The sequence below is a fragment of the Apodemus sylvaticus genome, chromosome 5, assembly GCF_947179515.1.
Source record: "Apodemus sylvaticus chromosome 5, mApoSyl1.1, whole genome shotgun sequence".
NCBI classification, from domain to species: domain Eukaryota; kingdom Metazoa; phylum Chordata; class Mammalia; order Rodentia; family Muridae; genus Apodemus; species Apodemus sylvaticus.
This window is the reverse complement of record NC_067476.1, coordinates 128,780,158-128,799,547: the sequence shown is the minus strand read 5'-3', so window position 1 is coordinate 128,799,547 and position 19,390 is coordinate 128,780,158. Positions and strand designations below refer to the sequence as shown.

At 44.1% G+C, this 19,390-nt stretch overlaps 1 protein-coding gene across 1 annotated transcript in view; it reads right to left on the bottom strand.

Moving 5' to 3' along the window:
• The window catches only part of Slc24a3 (solute carrier family 24 member 3), a 480,749-nt gene that overhangs the window by 50,061 nt on the left and 411,298 nt on the right, over window positions 1-19,390 (bottom strand). The window contains exon 7 of the mRNA XM_052183806.1: window positions 8,727-8,801. Coding sequence (XP_052039766.1) covers window positions 8,727-8,801 — 75 coding nt within the window. The remainder of the gene's footprint in view (window positions 1-8,726; window positions 8,802-19,390) is intronic.

Sequence of the window (19,390 nt, the reverse complement as noted above, 5' to 3'; positions counted from 1 at the left end):
ACTGCTCCAAGTTTACTACAGGGGGAAGAGTCATCCTTGTCAATGCTACATCTTCTCATGGGTTGGCAATCAAGTGATGTCCTTTTGTAGCATTTGGAGGTAACCCAACCAACCTTTCCCCAAGAGAAAGCAAGCCTTGGGTATTCTCTGTTGCATGTGTGTTTGAGGCCAGGTCCTGAGATAGCTCACAGTCCTGAGAGCCACTGTTGCTGAGAGTTAGGCCTCAGATTTGTTGCGGAAGGGCTATCCTAGGGTCCTGGCTTCTGACCTACATGTGGCTCATCCAAAGCTACTTGGCTTTGCTTTTAGGTTTCCACATACTCTGCAGCTGGGCTAAATGTGAACAAACAGAAATGAATTTGACAAAAAAGTGCTGTTTTTTTTTTTTTTTCCCCCTCTAGGCTTCTGAGAAGTGGTTGGGTACCATGGAAACGGGCTTGTCAGTCCTGGTGTCTGCTCTATAATTCTTCCAAACAAGTAGGGCTGACTTCAGGCAGGTGGATCCTTGGATGTCAGAGGATCTTGGGGAAGGGACCAAGGGAATGTCTCCCTCAAGATGGAGAAACATGGCACAGGCAAGTCAGGGTGGCTTAGCTGTAACCAGGAGAAGAGGGCGCATGTAAATTGCCTCTGTTTCACCACAGCAGTCCTAGTGTTTGAATCCTATAAAGCTATAACCACAAAATGGGGATGGCTGCATCACTGTGATTTCATAATCTGTACCGTGATCACCAGCACGGCTAGAATTTTAAGCAGCGAAAGTGACAGGGGAAATCAAGAGTATCAGTTTCTTTCAAGAGGCCAAAGTTTGAAAAAAAATCTTCCTTCCCTAACTACAAACTGAAGCTAGCCACCCCCATAGACCCTTCTCATTCAGAAGCGTGGGGACCCCCTCAGCTGCTCCGCATTTAGAACACCCACTTCTTCAGGCCTAGGATCAGGCAGTATGCGTGGCTGAACTGAGGGGAGGAATCCATTGGGACATACTGAAAAGCCAGCTGGTACGCGCCCCACTGTGGTCTATGCTTTAAGGATAATGGGACATTGCAGAATGACTGGCATTAGTGGTTGCACGAGGGAACAAGAAATTAAGAACTTGGGAAAGACTGATTATCTCATATTTGTGACCGCCCCCTGCCCACTGCTCTCAAGAATAGAAGGGAGGAATTGTGACTTCCCCCTGCCCACTGCTCTCAAGAATAACAGCCAGCAACCTGACCACCCACCTCCTGAAGAACAAGAAGAACCGGTGTCCAGCCTTCAGGGGAGGGGCTTGGTCTGCCTTTGTTTCTTGGGAGAGAGGCATCATAAAAGATGGAGACTTGAACCAAAAGCCATATGTTTTTGTGTCTCTCCATGTAATTTCTCTTGCAGCCTGTTCCTTACCCATCTCTCCTTTCCAGAAAACCCACGATTAAGATGTGTGAGCTGGCCTCTACACATATTAACTTTTTAGAACCTGTTATCAGGAAGAAAAGGAATTGGGGGCTGAATATATAGAATTCGGGAGACGAGGGTTGTTAAAATAAAGGGGCGGTAGCTAGGCAGCCCAAAAACAAATGCAATTACAAACTACGAACTCCAAGTCATTTTCCTTGTAAAAGCTGGCTGGCTCCTTATCAGCGAGCTTGCTTCTCCAGGTCAGCTCAATAAGTCCCTCCTTGTTGGATGAGCAAATGCAAAGATGGCCCCAGCCTCCCAGCCTTCTCAGAACCACACAGCTCCTTCCACACACCCACAGCAGGGACTGCAAAATCAGTTAAGCTTTGTGTGACCACAATCCACTTATTTCTGGACTTTAACATTCTGCCATAGTCATTTCTCCGGGAGGCTTCTAGCTTTCATCCTGTCTTCCCACTTGGCCAGAAGGAGAGTTAAATTAAATGGCAGTACCGTTGGAGCTAGGGAATGAAGAGAGATCAGTTAATTTCCAGTGAAGAATGGGATTAAGAAGGAGAGGTGCCTGGCTACAGAGAAGGCCATCTGGAAGGCCTAGGATAATGCTCACTGTGGCCATCAAGATTACTTTTCTACTATAGGAGGAACAGGACAAAACCATTTCCAGAGTATGTAAGATTATTTGCCATGGTGAAGAGCTTAAACTGTCAACTCAACCCAACTTAGAATCACTTGGAGAGAATCTTGATAAAGAACCATCTGTATCGGGTAGGCAGCTGGGCATGTCTGTGGGGACTGTCTTAACTGGCGTGGGAATATAAAGCCCAGCGTGAGTGGTAACATCCCCTAGGCAAAGAGTTTTGAACTGTGTAGGGGTGGAGGGATTGAGCTGAGCACAAGAAAGCAAGGGATTAGATATGCATTCACTTCTCTCTGCCCTTGACTGTGGATGTGACAGGACTGTGCTTTAAAGCTTCTCCCCTGACTCCTCCCCAATGATGGACTGTACCCTGGAAGTGTTAGCCGAATAAACTCAGTTTTCCCTATACTGCTTTGTTATCAGTTTTTTTCTTTTTCTTTCTTCTTCCTCTCCTCCTCCTCCTCCTCCTCCTCCCCCTCTTCCTTATTTTTCTTCTTCTTCTTTAAATCACAGCAACAGAAATGAAGCTAAACGTTACCTTTATGAGTTTGGGGGGAAGGGTGGAGTTCTAGGGGGTTATGTTTTCTAACAACATGCTCTCAGTATCAGGAATTTTTCAGAATCACAGAGGCAGATGTTACTAGAAGAAAAGTCTAGATTCTATATAGCTGTACTGTCTAGCTGGAGCTATACTGGAGTGGCATAGCTAAACCATCTGTGGGGACTGTCTTAACTGGCGTGGGAATATAAAGCCCAGCGTGAGTGGTAACATCCCCTAGGCAAAGAGTTTTGAACTGTGTAGGGGTGGAGGGATTGAGCTGAGCACAAGAAAGCAAGGGATTAGATATGCATTCACTTCTCTCTGCCCTTGACTGTGGATGTGACAGGACTGTGCTTTAAAGCTTCTCCCCTGACTCCTCCCCAATGATGGACTGTACCCTGGAAGTGTTAGCCGAATAAACTCAGTTTTCCCTATACTGCTTTGTTATCAGTTTTTTTCTTTTTCTTTCTTCTTCCTCTCCTCCTCCTCCTCCTCCTCCTCCCCCTCTTCCTTATTTTTCTTCTTCTTCTTTAAATCACAGCAACAGAAATGAAGCTAAACGTTACCTTTATGAGTTTGGGGGGAAGGGTGGAGTTCTAGGGGGTTATGTTTTCTAACAACATGCTCTCAGTATCAGGAATTTTTCAGAATCACAGAGGCAGATGTTACTAGAAGAAAAGTCTAGATTCTATATAGCTGTACTGTCTAGCTGGAGCTATACTGGAGTGGCATAGCTAAACCATCTTGGATACCTGCTCTGTAAGCCTGAGAGGCATAGATGCCTGTAGGAATGTTCATTCTTTACATAGGACATTTGGCTTACCGGAACTGCACTATCCAATATGGTAGTTACTACCATCTATGGATGTAAAATACAACATAACAAAAATAAAATTCAGCTTTTTGCTCTTACAAGCTGCATTTGAAGTGTTTAGTAGCTGCACATGGTCACATGGCTACTGTGGCTGCACATGACCATATGGTTGCCATGGCTACTATGAAACAATGATAAGGGACAAAAGGCTTCAGGAAAGTATCTTACAAGGATCATGTATTAAAAGCTTAGTGAGTAGGCTGGCATTATTAGAAGGCTAGTGAAACCCTTATGGAGTGGAGCCAAAGATGTCTTTAGGCCAGTGGGGCTTCTCCTTGAAGGTGACAGTTCCTCTTCTTTTTCTTGTCATCCTGACTTATGAGGGGAGTACTTTGCCCCACCACATACAATGGTCATCCACAGGCCCAAAGCAATAGGGTTATTTGAATTTAAAGTTAGGCTTCTGGGTCCATGAGCTAAACGAACCTTCCTATTTATGGTTGCCTATTTTGTCATGGCAACTACAAGGTGACTAATATAGTCACTGGTCATCCCTGGCAATGTGGCCAGTTCAGATGTTTCTCACCTCTGTGGGATCTCCTCTCTGAGGGGCTCTGCAAAGAGCTCCCCCTCCACAGTGAGAGGAATGGAAGTGTTAACTTCAACTAGCTTCTTTGCTGTGCCTGCACAGAGAGTGGCCCGAGGACTGTGCCAACCAGGATCAAGGGCTTTCCTGGTCTATCATCTACAGACAGACGGTACTTTGAATTGGATTTCTGTAGCAGAAAGAAAGTTATGGGGGAGCTATGCTACAGACTTTTCCATCTCCCACGAAGGATCTGTCCTCTTCATGTTCCCAATCCCTGGCTACAACTGAGATGAAGGGTAAAAATAAAGTATTTCCTTTTGGGCAGCTGTTAGCTTGATGATGTGATGGATCATTTGCATTTATGTAAATTTCATGATTATGTAAATCACAGCAACATTCTAATGCAAGAAACTTGACAGGCTGGCTGGAATTTTGGAAAAGGGCAGGACTGTGAGGCCAGCTATGCCCATGGACCAAGTGCCCCTGGGAGTCGGGGTGTGGAGGAGAGGCCGAGAGGGCTGGGCTGATCTGTGGACAGCTGTGACATGTGTGAGCAGACACACAATGGGGCACTGCAAAGAGCACAGAATAGTCTCTGGACTTAATAGTGGCATCTCTCTTGCATTCAGGCATTGTCTAGCTTTTCTATGACCCAACATTTCAATATAGACGGTGTATAACGCTAATGGGATTCTCTGTTTCTAAGGGGAGGGCAATGGGAAGAACATACTGTGTGTTTTTGAAAGAATGATTGGTTTAGACAATAATATATCATTACTGTTTTTCTTCTTTAAACAGACTAATCATAAAACAGTATAGAAGGAAATTTAGATTTAGCCTAAGTACCAAAGTGAAATGCTTTTGGGTCTATAATTAACTGTCTTTATTTGGGGGATTGTGTGTGGAGTGCACATTCCTGTCTCCCATATTTTTGCTTTCTTCTTCCCTGACTGTGTCCCAACTTCAACTGCTGCATCTCGGCTCTCTTAGATTCTAGGCAATACATGAAGCTATTAGCATTTTCCTGACTGGACTCATCACCCCCTGTTCCCTAGCACCAAGCAGTATCTCTGGAGAATCTGTCTTGGCTCCCCTCTGGGTCTCTAGGCCTCCTGGTTTGTCCTTGGGGCTTGGTTGTGTGACTGTTACAGGCTCTTGATGAGAAGATATATAGAAATGGCATCTGGTCTCACTTAATCCAGATTTTTCCTGTGAGTGAATGGGTTCTCCTTGTACAACCTCAGGGGTCAGCAGTTACTCTTGCCAAACATTTCAGAACTTAAAAAAAAAAAAGCTAGTTAAATGAAATAGTTACGCAGCTTGGTGGTGATTACTTTGTGGGCTATGGAGAGAGCTTTTTAACAGAGGTATTTTAAGTGGCCATGGCATATCCCTGTAGGAAGCTGCATATTACTTAAGGAAAACGGGCAGAAAATTTTATCATTACTATAGCTGGACTAAATAGAGGACTAAGAAAAAAAAGTACTGACAAAAAGCTACAGAGAGTGTGTGAGTTTCAGTCTAAGGCTGGGTGTGGGATAGATGTGAGGGTGCTGCAGTGGCCACTTTGCTAAGTACTGCCCTGCCGGACTGAGGATGAGTTTCTTTCTCACCCAGTCTTATTAGAGAATGACCCCGGATGGCAGGGCTGGGGAGATGGCTCAGGGGTAATGTACTTGCCACGCAAGCATAAGGACCTGGGTTCGGATCCTCAGCACCCATGTAAAAGCTAGTGGGGGTAGCACATGTTTGTGGGTAGAGCCAAGTAAATCCTGGCCTCCCTGACCAGCTAGTCTAGTCAAAACAGGAAACACCCTGTTCAGTGAGAGACCCTGTCTTAGAAAATAAGAGAAAACTGATTGAGGAGGACATCCCAACATCAGACTTTTGTGTACACACACACACACACACAGACAGACAGAAAGACATATAGGAGGAGAATATCATCCATGCTGTCTAATAGAAGTTAAAATTGTAGATAAACTAAGGTGGTGCAAACTATCATGATCTTGTTTTTTTCAGAATTTCAGAATTGACTTTGAAAACACCTGTGGCTTCGGCAGAGAGCAGTGTTCCAAATGATTCCCATCCACAGTTAGAAGTCACACTTTTCAAAATACAGCGCCTGTGTTGAAGGATGGTGCAGGTTGGAACGCCATTTCCTGGGTTCCACTCCAGAACCCCGAAGAATGGAAACCTGTGGCTTCTGCATTTTAGATAAGAGTGCCAATTATTTGGGATGTTCACCAAAAATGGGAACTATCACTTGCAATAAAGCAACATTCAGCCTGGAAGATTTCCATCTTATCTTTCTACTTCTTCTTAACAACAGACAAATGCAATTTCCCTCAAAGTCACAAAAAAGCCCATTTTGACAAGCCATCTGTAAATACACAGCCCAAGTCACCAGCTGATGGCGACGAGTAATTTGATGCTGCTGTTTGTCTGTCACTTGCTGAAGGAAACACAGGGCTGCCCCAGCAGCCAGCATGTTCAGCTGTCTCAGCTTTGTGATTTATGTACCACAGCTTCAGGGCAGATGGTTGCTTGGCCCAAAGACCAGGTTCACGAGGGTGTGTCACCTGTGACCCAGAGAAGCCAAGCCTCTTCATTTCTTCACACACCATTAGCAGCAATTACATCTGCTTTATCTTGGACAGGTCTGGATAACGTTGGACTGAAGACAAGTTCTTCAGCACAGTGTCCAGGAGGCATCTACGCTGAAAGCGGACACCAGCAAGACTGCTCTGAGGAGTGGGTCTGGCCAAGCCTGTGCCTTGGGAGACCTCGACTGTCTGCTTTTCACATCATTGCCTTGTGTTTGTGAGCCTAGTCATATCTCTCTGAACTTCAGCACAGTGGACAGTTGTATTCATTTATGGTTGGCATCCCCCATTCATACATGTCTCTTCAAAAAACAATGATATCATTTTCAAAAGGCATGAGAAAATACCCTCAAAAAGGCAGAATAGAGGAGTGCACATGGACAATGTGTGTAGGTCCCTCGCAGGACAAAGCTGACCAGAAACCATGTTTGGAAAGTCTGGGGTGACATTAAAAGTCTTCCTGGTTGGAAGGGACTAGTCCTTTCCTACAGAAAACTGCTGAGAGTAAGCATGGAGTTGTTCATGCGTGCCCTGAAGTCTAGTGCTATGTATGACTCTAATGGTGAACACAGTTGCTCCCGATATGGGTCATTCCTGTTCTGTCAGAGCTCAGAGGGCACACTTGGGAACATCTGTACCTTGGTTTCAAGGACAAACCTTGTGATAGTCTCCAACCTCAAGCAATCTACAGGAGCATGGTTTGAGAAGCAGGTCATCTAGTTTAGATACACAGATGAGAACACGAAAACCCAGAGAGGGGTCTTTCTCTAAGGTCAATGCCTCTGGAAAGAAGATATAACAGTCATGGTCTTCTAGGCACTCAGAACCAATAGGTATATCCATGTCACATGTGCATATTATATTAATTATGAAGTATTGGCTCCCATCTGCCATCTTAAAGCTGATAGTACAGTTGTGGAGCAAGCCCAAAGACATGATCAGCAAGGAGTCTGTGGGTCATTTTCCCTTCTGAGATGGACGGCCCAAGAGCTGAGGGCACCAGTGTCCAAGGGCACAGGAAGACAGATGACTCTGCTGAAGCAGGAGGTGCAAATTCACTATCCTCAGCCGTGTTCCATTTAGGTGCTCAAGGGTGCGGCTGATACCCAGTCACTTTGATGAGAATGGTCTTCTGTTTAATTCTATTGGCTTAAATGCTCTGTCTAAACAGAGTATATTATAGCTTGAGCCTGAAATATTCCAAACATTTTGATTGATTATTTGTTCCCTAGAAGGTTCTCTAGCTGGTCACCCAGCTGGTGGAAATATGACACCAGGGTCAGGCCTTGGAGGGTAACAGCCTGGCCATCTGCTCCAGTCTCAGTCTCTGTGTCTGAACCCATCATGATGGTGACACTCGCTCCCACCACCATGATTATCCTTCCTTCCTCACCATGCTGGCTAGAAACCCTTTGAAACTTTGAGCCAAAACAAATCTTTCCTCTTTTAAGTTGTGTCTGTCAGGCATTGTGACAATGATGCAGAAATAACCAGTATACAGAAAAACCCAGAAATAATGTACCACTGACTACTCCAGCCAAGTTGACACAATGAACGGTCACCAGAGGAGACTACCATTAGGAGCCATCTCTCCTGATCCTTATTTGTTTCCTCTATTTGTAGCTACCTACTCTTCTGTGGTTTCTGCTTGTTGAGCCAAGGAGTTTGTTTACTTCTGGTCAGTGAAACAAGGGAAGAACATTCTAGGGGTTTCCTGGTGGAGACTTGAGTGGCTCTGAGGATTTTCCAGGGATAGAGTGGGGAGGGTAGTTCCTGACAGAAGTCCTTCCATGTTGTAACCTGACTCACCAAGGACTGCAGCACAGCTGATATATCCACTTAGATTAGGACTGAAGTCCCAAGTGATGTGGGGACATTTTTATGAGGTGGAATCTACAGGAAAATTAGGGCAAAGGAGTCTAGGAGAGTTGGAGGAAAAGAGTGACTTAAGGTCATTTGGGAAGTCACTAAGGTCAGGTTGGGAAGTCAGGATAGAAAGAAAAACTATTTCTCCGCACGAAGACATAAACCTGCTCCTTTGTCACTATGCCATTGGGAGAAATGCCACACTGCAAAGTCTTCCACTGTCTTGTGTGGTATCCAGGCGAGACTGAAGTAAAATGGTAAAAGCAACTTACCACAATGAGTGCGACCACAGACAGCGTGTAGTAGATGGAATCCCTCAGCAGGCACCAGGAGGAGAGAGCCACCACCTAAAGAAAAAAGGGGGACAAACAGGAAAGGGGCTGTCAGGCTACTCAAACACGACAGTGTGATGGTTGCCAGCACTTGTCCTGCATGGAGAGCCAGAGGGCAGAGAAAGACTGTCTTTCCTCTTTCGACTTCCGCGGAGTCATCAGAGACTCTTGCATGCCTGCTACCTGGCCCTGATCAATCTGCCTATCAGCTGGGATCTATCGAACGGCTTCAGATGTATTAGACCGGATCTTCTCAAAGCAGACATGGCTTGTGGATTGACAGGAAATGACTAGTTACAAAAAAAATTATGGGAGGGCTCAAGGGGCCTTGTGCCACTGTGATTTAGGTCTGACCTCTGGAAAGAAGGGAAGGAAAGCTGGTGTCTCGGGCTGATGGGTGGTTCTGGAACTGCGTGGCTAAGGCCAAGGAGGAGCCCTGGAAAAAGATGCTCACTATAGGAGTCTTACATCTTTTGTGAAAGGGGTAACAGGCTTGAACTTCTGCTGTAGTCAATGCAGGATGAGTACCCGGACTGGGCAGCTGCTACCCTTCAGAAGGCAGACAGGCCGCTGTCGACCCTCCAGCTTCTCTTAAGTTCATATCTCTTCTTCTTCTCCAGCTCATATCTACCATGTGTCTAGACCTATTAGTAACTGACCAGACGTCATCAGAATTAAAAAACAAATGGGTTTACCTAGCAATTTGGAAAGAATATTATTTTAGAATTTGATCTATGCCCCCTTAAGGAGACATTGGCATTGCCAAGACTAGGACAGTAGCATGTTGCTAAGCCAGGGCTACAGAAGGAGGAAGAAATAATGACAGCTGGAAAGCCAGGACAGAGCATCACAGGCAGGTGTGTGTAAGCCATTTTTCCTCCTGCAAGCTATTCCCCCCCCACACCCCCTCCCAAGGCATTTCCCCCCCTGCAAATCCTTCAAAGTGTCTTTTTAGGGGGATACCTAGCTCTACCTTGGCAGACTTGTTCAGAGAAATATGGAAAAGCCCACGGAACCATGCCAGCAGGTGGGTGGATTACCCTCTTCTCTAGAAGAGTGTCACTCAATTCATGGTTACAGGACATTTTTTTTGGCTGCTTTTACTCTTGGACTAGTAAGTAAAGACAGACACCACCAATGTGCACACTCCCAGGTAAGCCAGCGACAGGCACGTGCTATACCAGCACACCCCAAAAAGGGACCCCCAAAGTGAGGTGCTCTCTCATACCTCTGCTGACCCTGACTGCTTGTGTCACCAACAGGCAAAAGAAAGTGAGGGAAGCCTTTTTATATTCAAGTAATGCAAAAGCCAGGGCAGCCACTTCCCGTTAGCACGCTCTTCCACTTAGTATACTGACATGTAGCTATTTCCACAGCTAATTTTCCTCATTAGGTTTTGTATTGGCTGATTTAAGTTAATGATGACAGGGCTCCAGAAGAGACTCACTCCATGGCAATTGCTGCAGAACAATTCCAGAGTTTTCTTTACCCTTTCATCATTCTCCCTGAGACCATGCTCCTCAGAGCTCTGCTCCTCGCTCACCGTGGATGGAATAGAATAAATTGAACTAAACTGTTCATTTGTCAGCGGGTGGCAAAAGGTCTTGGGTATTTATTCAGTTTATTATAATCACGCAAATGAATTTACCTCTTGAGACAAATATCAGTTCTGAACCTCTTTTCGAGGACCGCTTGGGCTTTGAGATGGCAGATTGAACTCATGCTACAACCTTTGCTCTTTCTTATTATACTGTGACCATATGACAACACAGATATTTTTAAAATGAGACATAAACCCACAAATAAAAAAAAAAGAATAGAGATGATCTGAGCAATACAACTTTGGAATCTGGAAAGCAGGGGAATACTTGGTCACTCATCCAGCTTTGTAGAAAATTCAGAAGTCAGGCCAAAGATGGGCTTTGAAATAAGGCAGCTAAAAGACTATTTAAGAATGTCATGCCCAGACTTCCTCCCTCACTTTACAGTCCAGCCATGGTCTATCCCTCACCTTAACAAAAACTAAGAGCGGTTCAGAAAACAGAGGTACAGAGGGAGGAGATAACCAAGTGCGTGGTCCACGAGCAACTTCCAGAAGTTAAGGACTTCATTTTTAGAGTCAAAAGACCCTCAAGTATGTAACACAACAGACGATGAAAAAAGAAAAATATAATCCAAATTATTCACTTCGATTAACTCTACAAATGCACGGCCACAAAATTTCACAACAGTCAGCCTAGAACAGACCTTAGAGTTGAGACAGACGAAGGAGGAAGTGGAGGGACAGAGAGAGGAAGAGGGAAAGGGCTGGAAGGAGGAAAGAGGGGTAGGGAGAGGGAGGGGGAAGGACTGGAGAGGGAAAGGAAGACAGAAAAATAGGGAGATAGAGGGATAGGTAGGTAGATATATACATAGATATAGATGATCAAAATCAGGTTGACACCTGATTTCTCAACAAAGATATTAGAAACCAGAAAGAAATGTATAATGTCTTCAAAATTAGAGAGATTATTTTACCTGAAAGTTGGTCTGTACAACCAACTTATTGGTTAAAAATAAGAGAAGAATAAGTCTAAAACTTGTCCTTGATACTTCATTACTAACCAGACATTACTGGAAGACACACTTCTTCAAAGTAACAATTACATAGAGAATGTGCCACAAAACATCATGAACATAGCAACTAGACTCCATAAAATAAGTGAAGGATATTTCTAGAATCATGGCAAAAGGAAAATTATAGCAGGAAGATAAAATGTAAAATAAAAAAAATATTTGCTACAAGTTTAGAAGGTACTTAGCCAGACTGGAGCAGATCAGAGGACTCCAGAAGAAATGTGCCAAAAGGAAAAAAGACAGCATACCTGATAATTTGGAACACACACACACACACACACACACACACACACACACACACCTTGGAGGTTTGAAAGTTCTAGGAACAGAAGGTAGAAAACTAAGCACTCTAAGGAAACTAAGGAAAACCAAAATCAAGGCCATTGTAGCTAAGTGTGCTGGCATAAACATGCAATCCCCGCACTTGGGAAACTAAGGCTGGAGGATTGTGAGCTTAAAGCCAGTGTGGGCTATGTGGTAAGACCTTATCTGTAAAAGAAATGTAAATTCAAGCAAAACAGAAACAAATAAGCAGGCAGTTATAAACTACTAGGAAAACAGAACTGTCCCCACAAGGTTATGCATCATTATTAATGTATATTATAAGTTGTGAAGAGTGGATGTACAGTTGTAATAGATCAAGCAGATGGTTGTATAACACAACTTAGGATTCAAGTCTTTGAGGACAGCACTGGGACAGCTGGAGCTAACGGCTCCTCTTCCATACTGTAAAGTCAATACAGAACACTTGCAACTGAGAACCCAGTAGCTGCCACCTCAGCGTGGTATTTAGAGATTTCAAAGCCAATATCAAGAACAGCCACATTAGTGCGAAATTGGTTCTGATGGGGCTGGAAGATGGCTATTTTCCATACAGAGTCGTCAATAACTGGTTCCCTGCTTAAACGCTCTGCATATATGACCTTAATAAAACCAGGAAAGTGTAATATAAATTACCTACTGAGATGTACTAATGCAGGAAATGAACCGTACACTGAGTCCAGATGTCAAATTTGAGCAGACGCTAATACATTTTCTCTCATTATGAATTGTCTTTAGCATCTGGACTGTGGACAAACTTCAGGTCCTGATTAAGATGTAACATGTTATAAAACCAATTTCCCTGCTTCAGAGTGGGTGAACTTGGAGCATGGTGAGAAGGAGTCAAACCAGGGAATAATTTTTCTCCTCAAAAGGGAACTGAGAGAAGGTATATGTCCAAATCTTCCACTGCCAGAGATACACTGAAGGCGCCACGACTCCTGTCCTTTCTACCTAACTTTCTGATAACTACTATTCACTGAAAATGACCATATTTGTCTGACTCCACAACCAAGGGATGGAAATGGCTATTTTATACAATCTGCACACCAACCCAGCGTGTTAGGGCTTGTCATCTTCTTTCCCTATTTATTATTTGTTTGCTTGTTTGTTTATTCACTTTACATCCTGTCTGCAGCCCCATCTATCTCTCCTCTCCTCACAGTCCCACCCTCCCCTCCCCTTCTCTTATTCCCTCTCTCCTTCTCCTTAAAGAAGGGAAGCCCCCTACCCTGGTTCCAACCTACCCTGGCACATTACATCTCATCAGGAGGAAGCGTATCCTCTTCTACTGAAGCCAGACAAGGTGGCCCAGCTGGGGAAAGGCAGTCAGAGACAGCACCCCCTATGCCCCCAACTACCATTATAACTGTTGGGGGGCCCACATGAAGACCAAGCTGTGCATCTGTTACATATGTATAGGGAGCCTACATCCAGCCCATGCATGCCCTTTGGTTGGTGGTTCAGGCTCTGCAAGCCCTCATGGTCCCAGGTTAGTTGGCTCTGGAGGTCTTCTTGTGGTGTCCTTGACCCCCTCCAGCTCCCTCAGTCCTTCCACGAGACTTCCTGAGCTCTACCTAATGTTTGGTTGTAGGTGTCTCTGCATCTGCTTCCATTAGCTGCTGGACAAAACCTCTCAGATGACAGCTGTGCTCAGCTTCTGTCTGCAAGCATGGCAGAGTATCATTGCTAGTATCAGGGGCTGACTCTTGGTTTGCTCTCTTTTACCAGCTATTGGAGTTTCAAGAGACTGAGAGACTTGACCAAGGCTGTGCCAGTAGACTTAGGGGAGAAGTAGGATCTAAACCTAGGAAATTTAGGTTTTAAGTCCCTGTGCTTGCACACTGTGCTATGCAATACCTCACAAGAGAGGCAAGGCTTAAAAGAACACATGCCCCTGTGCCAGCGAATTGCCTACCCAGACAGGCTCTGCCCTGCCCCCATAGCTCTAGGAATCCCTCCCAGAAGCTCGGCCCCACCCCCATAGCTCTAGGAATCCCTCCCAGCTGAAACTTCATCTTGATATTTCCTTGCTATTTCTGGAGTGCATTTCACACATTCTTGACTGAATATGCAGCTTTGGTTCCCTTCTTATAATTCCATTTCAGAGTGGTATAAATGAGAAAAAAAAATCACACTTCCCAAAGAGAGGAGAACACAATCTTCTCTCTTTTGGGATTCTGGATTTGTCAAAGATGTTAAAAGTAATTGTTTACAATAAAATTATGCATATGATTATGTATTGTTACTCTGCATAAACATACATATATCTATATTACAAAAACAGAGTATCTTTGGAAATATAATAGTAGATATGCACATAACTCAATATACTATGTATGATTGGTTTTTCTTGAGGACTAATATGACATGTCAGACATAATTTTAAAAGGTAAATCTTTTTTTGTGAATGCTTTCCTTTAAAAAAAACTATCAAAGCAGACAAAACACCACGATAATTGCACAGCATGAATTTGCTGCTGTCTCAGAGAAATACTATTTCACACAAACTTCATGGACAAAGAGATTAGGAAGACTATAATACGGGTTTCATTCCCAGCTTTTGAGCTGACATGATTTCTAGAGTTAATTTCTATCTCAGCACACACAGTCACACAGTCTGGAGCTAGGACAGAGCTCCTGGAGCCCTTGAAACTGTGTGAATATTGACACTGATGGCTAGACAGAAGAGGGCCCCCCTGTGGCCTTTTCCTTTACCTGGAAGTCTCGGTGCTACCAAATGTCCACTGTTTGGGTTTGCTTCTACTACTGTAATCTAAAAGGTCTCAAACTTTCTAGCCATTTGCTATGCTGTGAGTTTTTCAAAACATACGAGCTTCTGAGTACTCTTTCTTGTCTTTTTTGATTCGTGTGTTCCTTTGCCACTAGCCACCTTATTTTTGAGATAGCATTTCTCACTGAAACTGATGCTGAGTGGCTAGATTAGCCCAGCGGTCTCCTGCTAACCTCCCGGCTCTGCTTCCAAGCACGCGCCTAGCTGTGATCTTCACCTGGCTTCTGGAGATGCACACTCAGGTTGTCACACGTGTGCAGGAAGCACTTTCCCCACCATGCCATCTCTCTATCCTATGAATTTTGGTTTTATTTGTTAATTTTCACAATAGGAACATAAAAGTGAACTCACATTTTTTTTTCCTAAGAAAACTCATTTTGTGCTCTAGTTTATACAAGGCAAGTCAACAATCTGCTGCCTGATGGACATTTAAATAAGGAGGCCACCTCAGGACAGTGCACACAGAGAACGATCTTCTGAATGCTTGAGCGAGAGCATGCTGGATGCTAAACATACCTCTAATAACGGCCTGGACCTCCTAGGGGCTAAGAAGTGACTTTTCTACCTCTTATAACATTCTGTGCAGTAGATTTTGTGATAAATGCAAACCCCTGCCTGCTATTTCAGAGTTCATTTACATTCCAGGGCGTGCACAGTTTTCTCTGCTTTAGCTAGTCTATGGGGCTATTTCCATGGGACCCTTTACCCATTCAAGGACCAGGTATAGGAACATCTGCTTTCACAGTCAGGCACAGATTTGCTAGCACTTAGCTTGGTATTTGTGAGTTCTAGTTACTTGATACAAGTTTCCTGAATAAAAGTAGCATCTTTAGGGTACCTTCGTTAATCCACATGTGTTAAATGAAAGAAACAAATGCAAGTATTGCATTTGGGGACTTAGGGAACATTTTTTTTTTTGAGAGATTGGAGAAGTGGGGCAGATAGCAGAAGGAAGAAAGAGAAAGTTATGGAAGTGAGCAATTGAGGCTCAGCCCCAGTGGGAGGTAGGCAGAGAAAGAGCTGGGCTACTTACCCTCTCCCTCTGTCAGCCATTCGAGGGCTAAATTTCTTAATACTGTTTAATCCAGAAGGGCCAAAAATACAGGCTTTAGTGGCAAGGAAGAGCCCTCAGAAAAAGAAATGAAGGTTTACAATCAGAGATCAGGTCAGGGAAGTTGGACTGGTAAAGATAAAGGGTCATGGGAGGAACACTGGCTGTGTCTCCTCTAACTGAAAATGTGAATTTATACAAAAATTTAATGAACACACACACACACACACACACACACACACACACACACACACACACAAACCAACAACTTCTTTGAAACCAAGAGCAAGTAAGTCTTTTATGAGAGGAGTTAATTGCTTCAGAGTCAGGCTGGATGGAGAAAGAGGTTGGAGGTATCTGTAGTAACTGTATTGCATCATGAAAGCATCCACACCCCCATGGTTGACTGACTGAGGGACTCTCATTTGTTGTCTTCTTCATAGTAAGATGAAATGCTGGACATGAGTGATTGGTAGAAATAAGGATGTAATTTTCTCTCATCAAAGTTCATGACCCCCTTGTCTACCTTTTGGAGATGGAAGCCTTGAGGTTGGTGTGTTTGGTGATTTAATTGTCCCTCCATTAAAAAGGGGGGCGGGGGCTAGAAATCACAAGGCTCTTGGTCCATTCTCACTATACTGGTAGGAACACAGGAAGGAGAAGTTGAAATTAACTGAGGGAAAAATCCATTGTTAGCAGTCATCCCTCAGGCTACTGCGGAATCATCGGAACCTGCATCTTACTGGTGTGGTCAGGCAAGGTATATGTACTTACAGTGCCTGCTAGAGGTCAGTGGGTTCCTCACTACAGATGGAAATGAAAAACACAGAGGCTAAGGAGCTAGGGAGGGAAGCACAGCCCTCCAGGCTTTCCCGAGCAGTAGGGTCTGGGCATGATACACTGCACAAAGAAAGCCAACTACGATCTTCGAGTTGAAGAATGACTCTGTGTGTGTGTGCTTGTGTGCATGCGTGTGTGTGTGTGTGTGTGTGTGTGTGTATGTGTGCATTTACATGTGTGTGTGTGCTTGTGTGCATGCATGTGCGTGTATGTGTGCATGTACGTGTGTGTGTGTGTTATGTGTGTGTATGTGTGTGTGTGTGTGTGTATGTATGTATGTATGTATGTATATATGTGAAGAATGCCTTTACAAATGAGAGGTTCTGCTTGTATAGGGGTTTCTTACTTTATCTATTGTAAGTACCGGTCCAGTTTGGGAGGCATCTTTCTTTACTGTGTATAGATCCAAGTAAGAAAAGCACTGCTCCTTCATAAGCTCTCTTCACTGAAGAGAAAAGGTAAAAACAATCCAGACTAGAACTTATTTTAAAATGGACACCCTTCAAGTTAGGACCGGATATATTTTACAGTGCAAATGTATTCTCACTTACATAATATATTCTCATTTATGCAACATAATAGGATGGTCTCAAATTTGAGGGATCATTTTGTGGCCCTGATCTGTAACAGGTCATCTGAGGGCTTAGTCTCTAAGATGGCATGGAGCTCCTATGCATTTGAAGTGGAGTAGAATGGAGCATTCATCTATATCATGTGACTTCAGTAATCAGACAGCTAGACCACACACAGGATGCAAGTTTAAGCTCTTAGAAATAGGTGCTTCCCTCAAGTGATACACACTCTTACATTAGCATTCATTGTTTAATGCATTAGCAGATTAGAGGAGGGGACTTTCTCTGGTCTAGAGGGTGGATAAAGGAATCATGGGGGCCTGAAGTTCCTCTTACCTCTATTTGCTCTGCAAACCAAAAACTTAGAATAAATGAGACAGAAAAAAAGGAGAAAGAGCTATTGTTTTCAGAACGCGAGCTTGGATATGGATTTGAATTTGGATTTGGAAGTTTCCATTTCACATCTGGAAAAATCCAAGGTTCTCTGACTTCATCATTTAAAGCACCACAAGTAGGATTTGTGTATATTTACCATTGTGTTTGCGAAAGGATGGGCTTGTTGCCATAGTAGATGGTAATCTGACTTAGAATGGAGTCTGTGTTTAAGGAATACATGCAGTTGATTGCAATGGTCAGCCCAAACTCTCCTGGATATTCAGTGGGAGCTCCAGGTGGGCAGGAGACAGCTATCTATCCTCCCTGGGGTGAGCACTCAGACTGTGTTTCTCAGAGGTGTACAGTGATATTTTTACACCAAACAATACCGGTTGCTATGTCTGTGGCTCATGTGGCTCCAGCTGAATTGCAGCCAATCTATTTTAAGTAAATTTTGTGACTCAGGGTTGGGGAGAGCAGGTGCTGCTCATGAATCAGCCCTGCAGCCAGGGCGAATCGAACCCAAGGACATTTTAGAATGTGCGCTTAGAGGGCATCATCCCGTCACATTAAACGAACTGAGACGTCAAACACAGTGGTGTGTCCGTACCATCCAGGCTTGGTCTGCATGAAATAATTGGGCAGAACCTTGGGGGAACTGGGTGACTAATGCAACCAGTAAGTAAATCATCCTCAAAACACCCCAAATAAAACTCCAACCCAAAACCAAACCAACAAACAACAAGAAAAGCAAAACCAAAAGTGTCTCCTGAAAGAGCTGTCTGCTTTTTAAACAATAACACACAGAGGCATTGTATTATCTAACTGATGACCATTTCCCAGTTTACAAATGAAGGCTATATAGACAGTACCTAGCATCTCAGCTTTCCACTGGACTATAACTGCAATCAAACTGCAGGTGGAAAGTCCAGTGGCTTCTATTATAATTACATTGTGCCAAGAAAAAAAGCATGAGATCCCAAGGCAGTGAGTGTCCTTCCCCTCTCTCTTTATCTCTTTCCAAAGCATGTGGCTGCAAGACATGAGATTCTCCTCACTATTTACCATTACATTGCTACGTGACCAGCAGTACACAAATTGTTTATCTCTGGGTCACTTCAATTTTCCATCTGGAGTGGTAATATTCACCTGCAGTAGGTCCATAGTAAAGTGTAAGAACCCACTGAAAAGTGGATGAGATGTGCCTAAGTTGTGGGGGAAAAAGGAATCTCGTATGTGAATATATTAGGAACAAAGACATTTGCAAACAGAGGTCTTCATTATAGTTCCCTGTGGGTCCATGTTCCATCCCGCTGCTGGGCAGGATCAGACATTATGGAGGGGGAATGCTGGGAGATTGACTGTGCTGGGTTCTGGGATTTAGGGAAGTGCTGAGACACCGCTCTGGGGGTGGGAAGACACAGTCTAAGATGGGGGAAGCTGGAGTTGGGGTTCCTAGACCTGCCAGGTACCTAGTCATACTGAGGGTGCCACAGAGAGGAGTCAGGAATGAAGGATTGAGGATCCACAGGCCTGTGAAGAGGAGCTGGGAGTGGAGGGGGGGGGGATACAAGGGCTGAGGACTGCATCTAGCCTGGGGCAAAGGGAAAACAGGGGTAGGGGTCATGGCTTAGCTCTTCGGTAAAGGTAGCAGTGGTTGTCTGGAAGCACAGATGGACCTTCTATGGAGATTTAGACTGGGGCTCTGAAGATGAAGGCTTTCCCCATTCTCCCCATGGCAGTGGGGGCATAGTCTGCCTGCATAACCCTTGCCTTTCCTGGCACTCTGTAGACAAGGCTAGCCTCCACCTGCCTCTGTTCATTTTGTCTCTAGGGTTAGAGTAAATTTATAAAATTATACTTTACAAAGTATAATTTATATATACTTAAAGGTGCTTTTTAAAATTTTTTTGTTGTCTTTCTAAAGGCAAATGCACTTAGTTGTTCTAGTTTTATTCTTCTGTCTTGTTTGAAACTTCCTGTTTTGTGACCAAGGTCCTTCTGAGGCTCGACTAAAAGGCCTTCCTCATCTTGT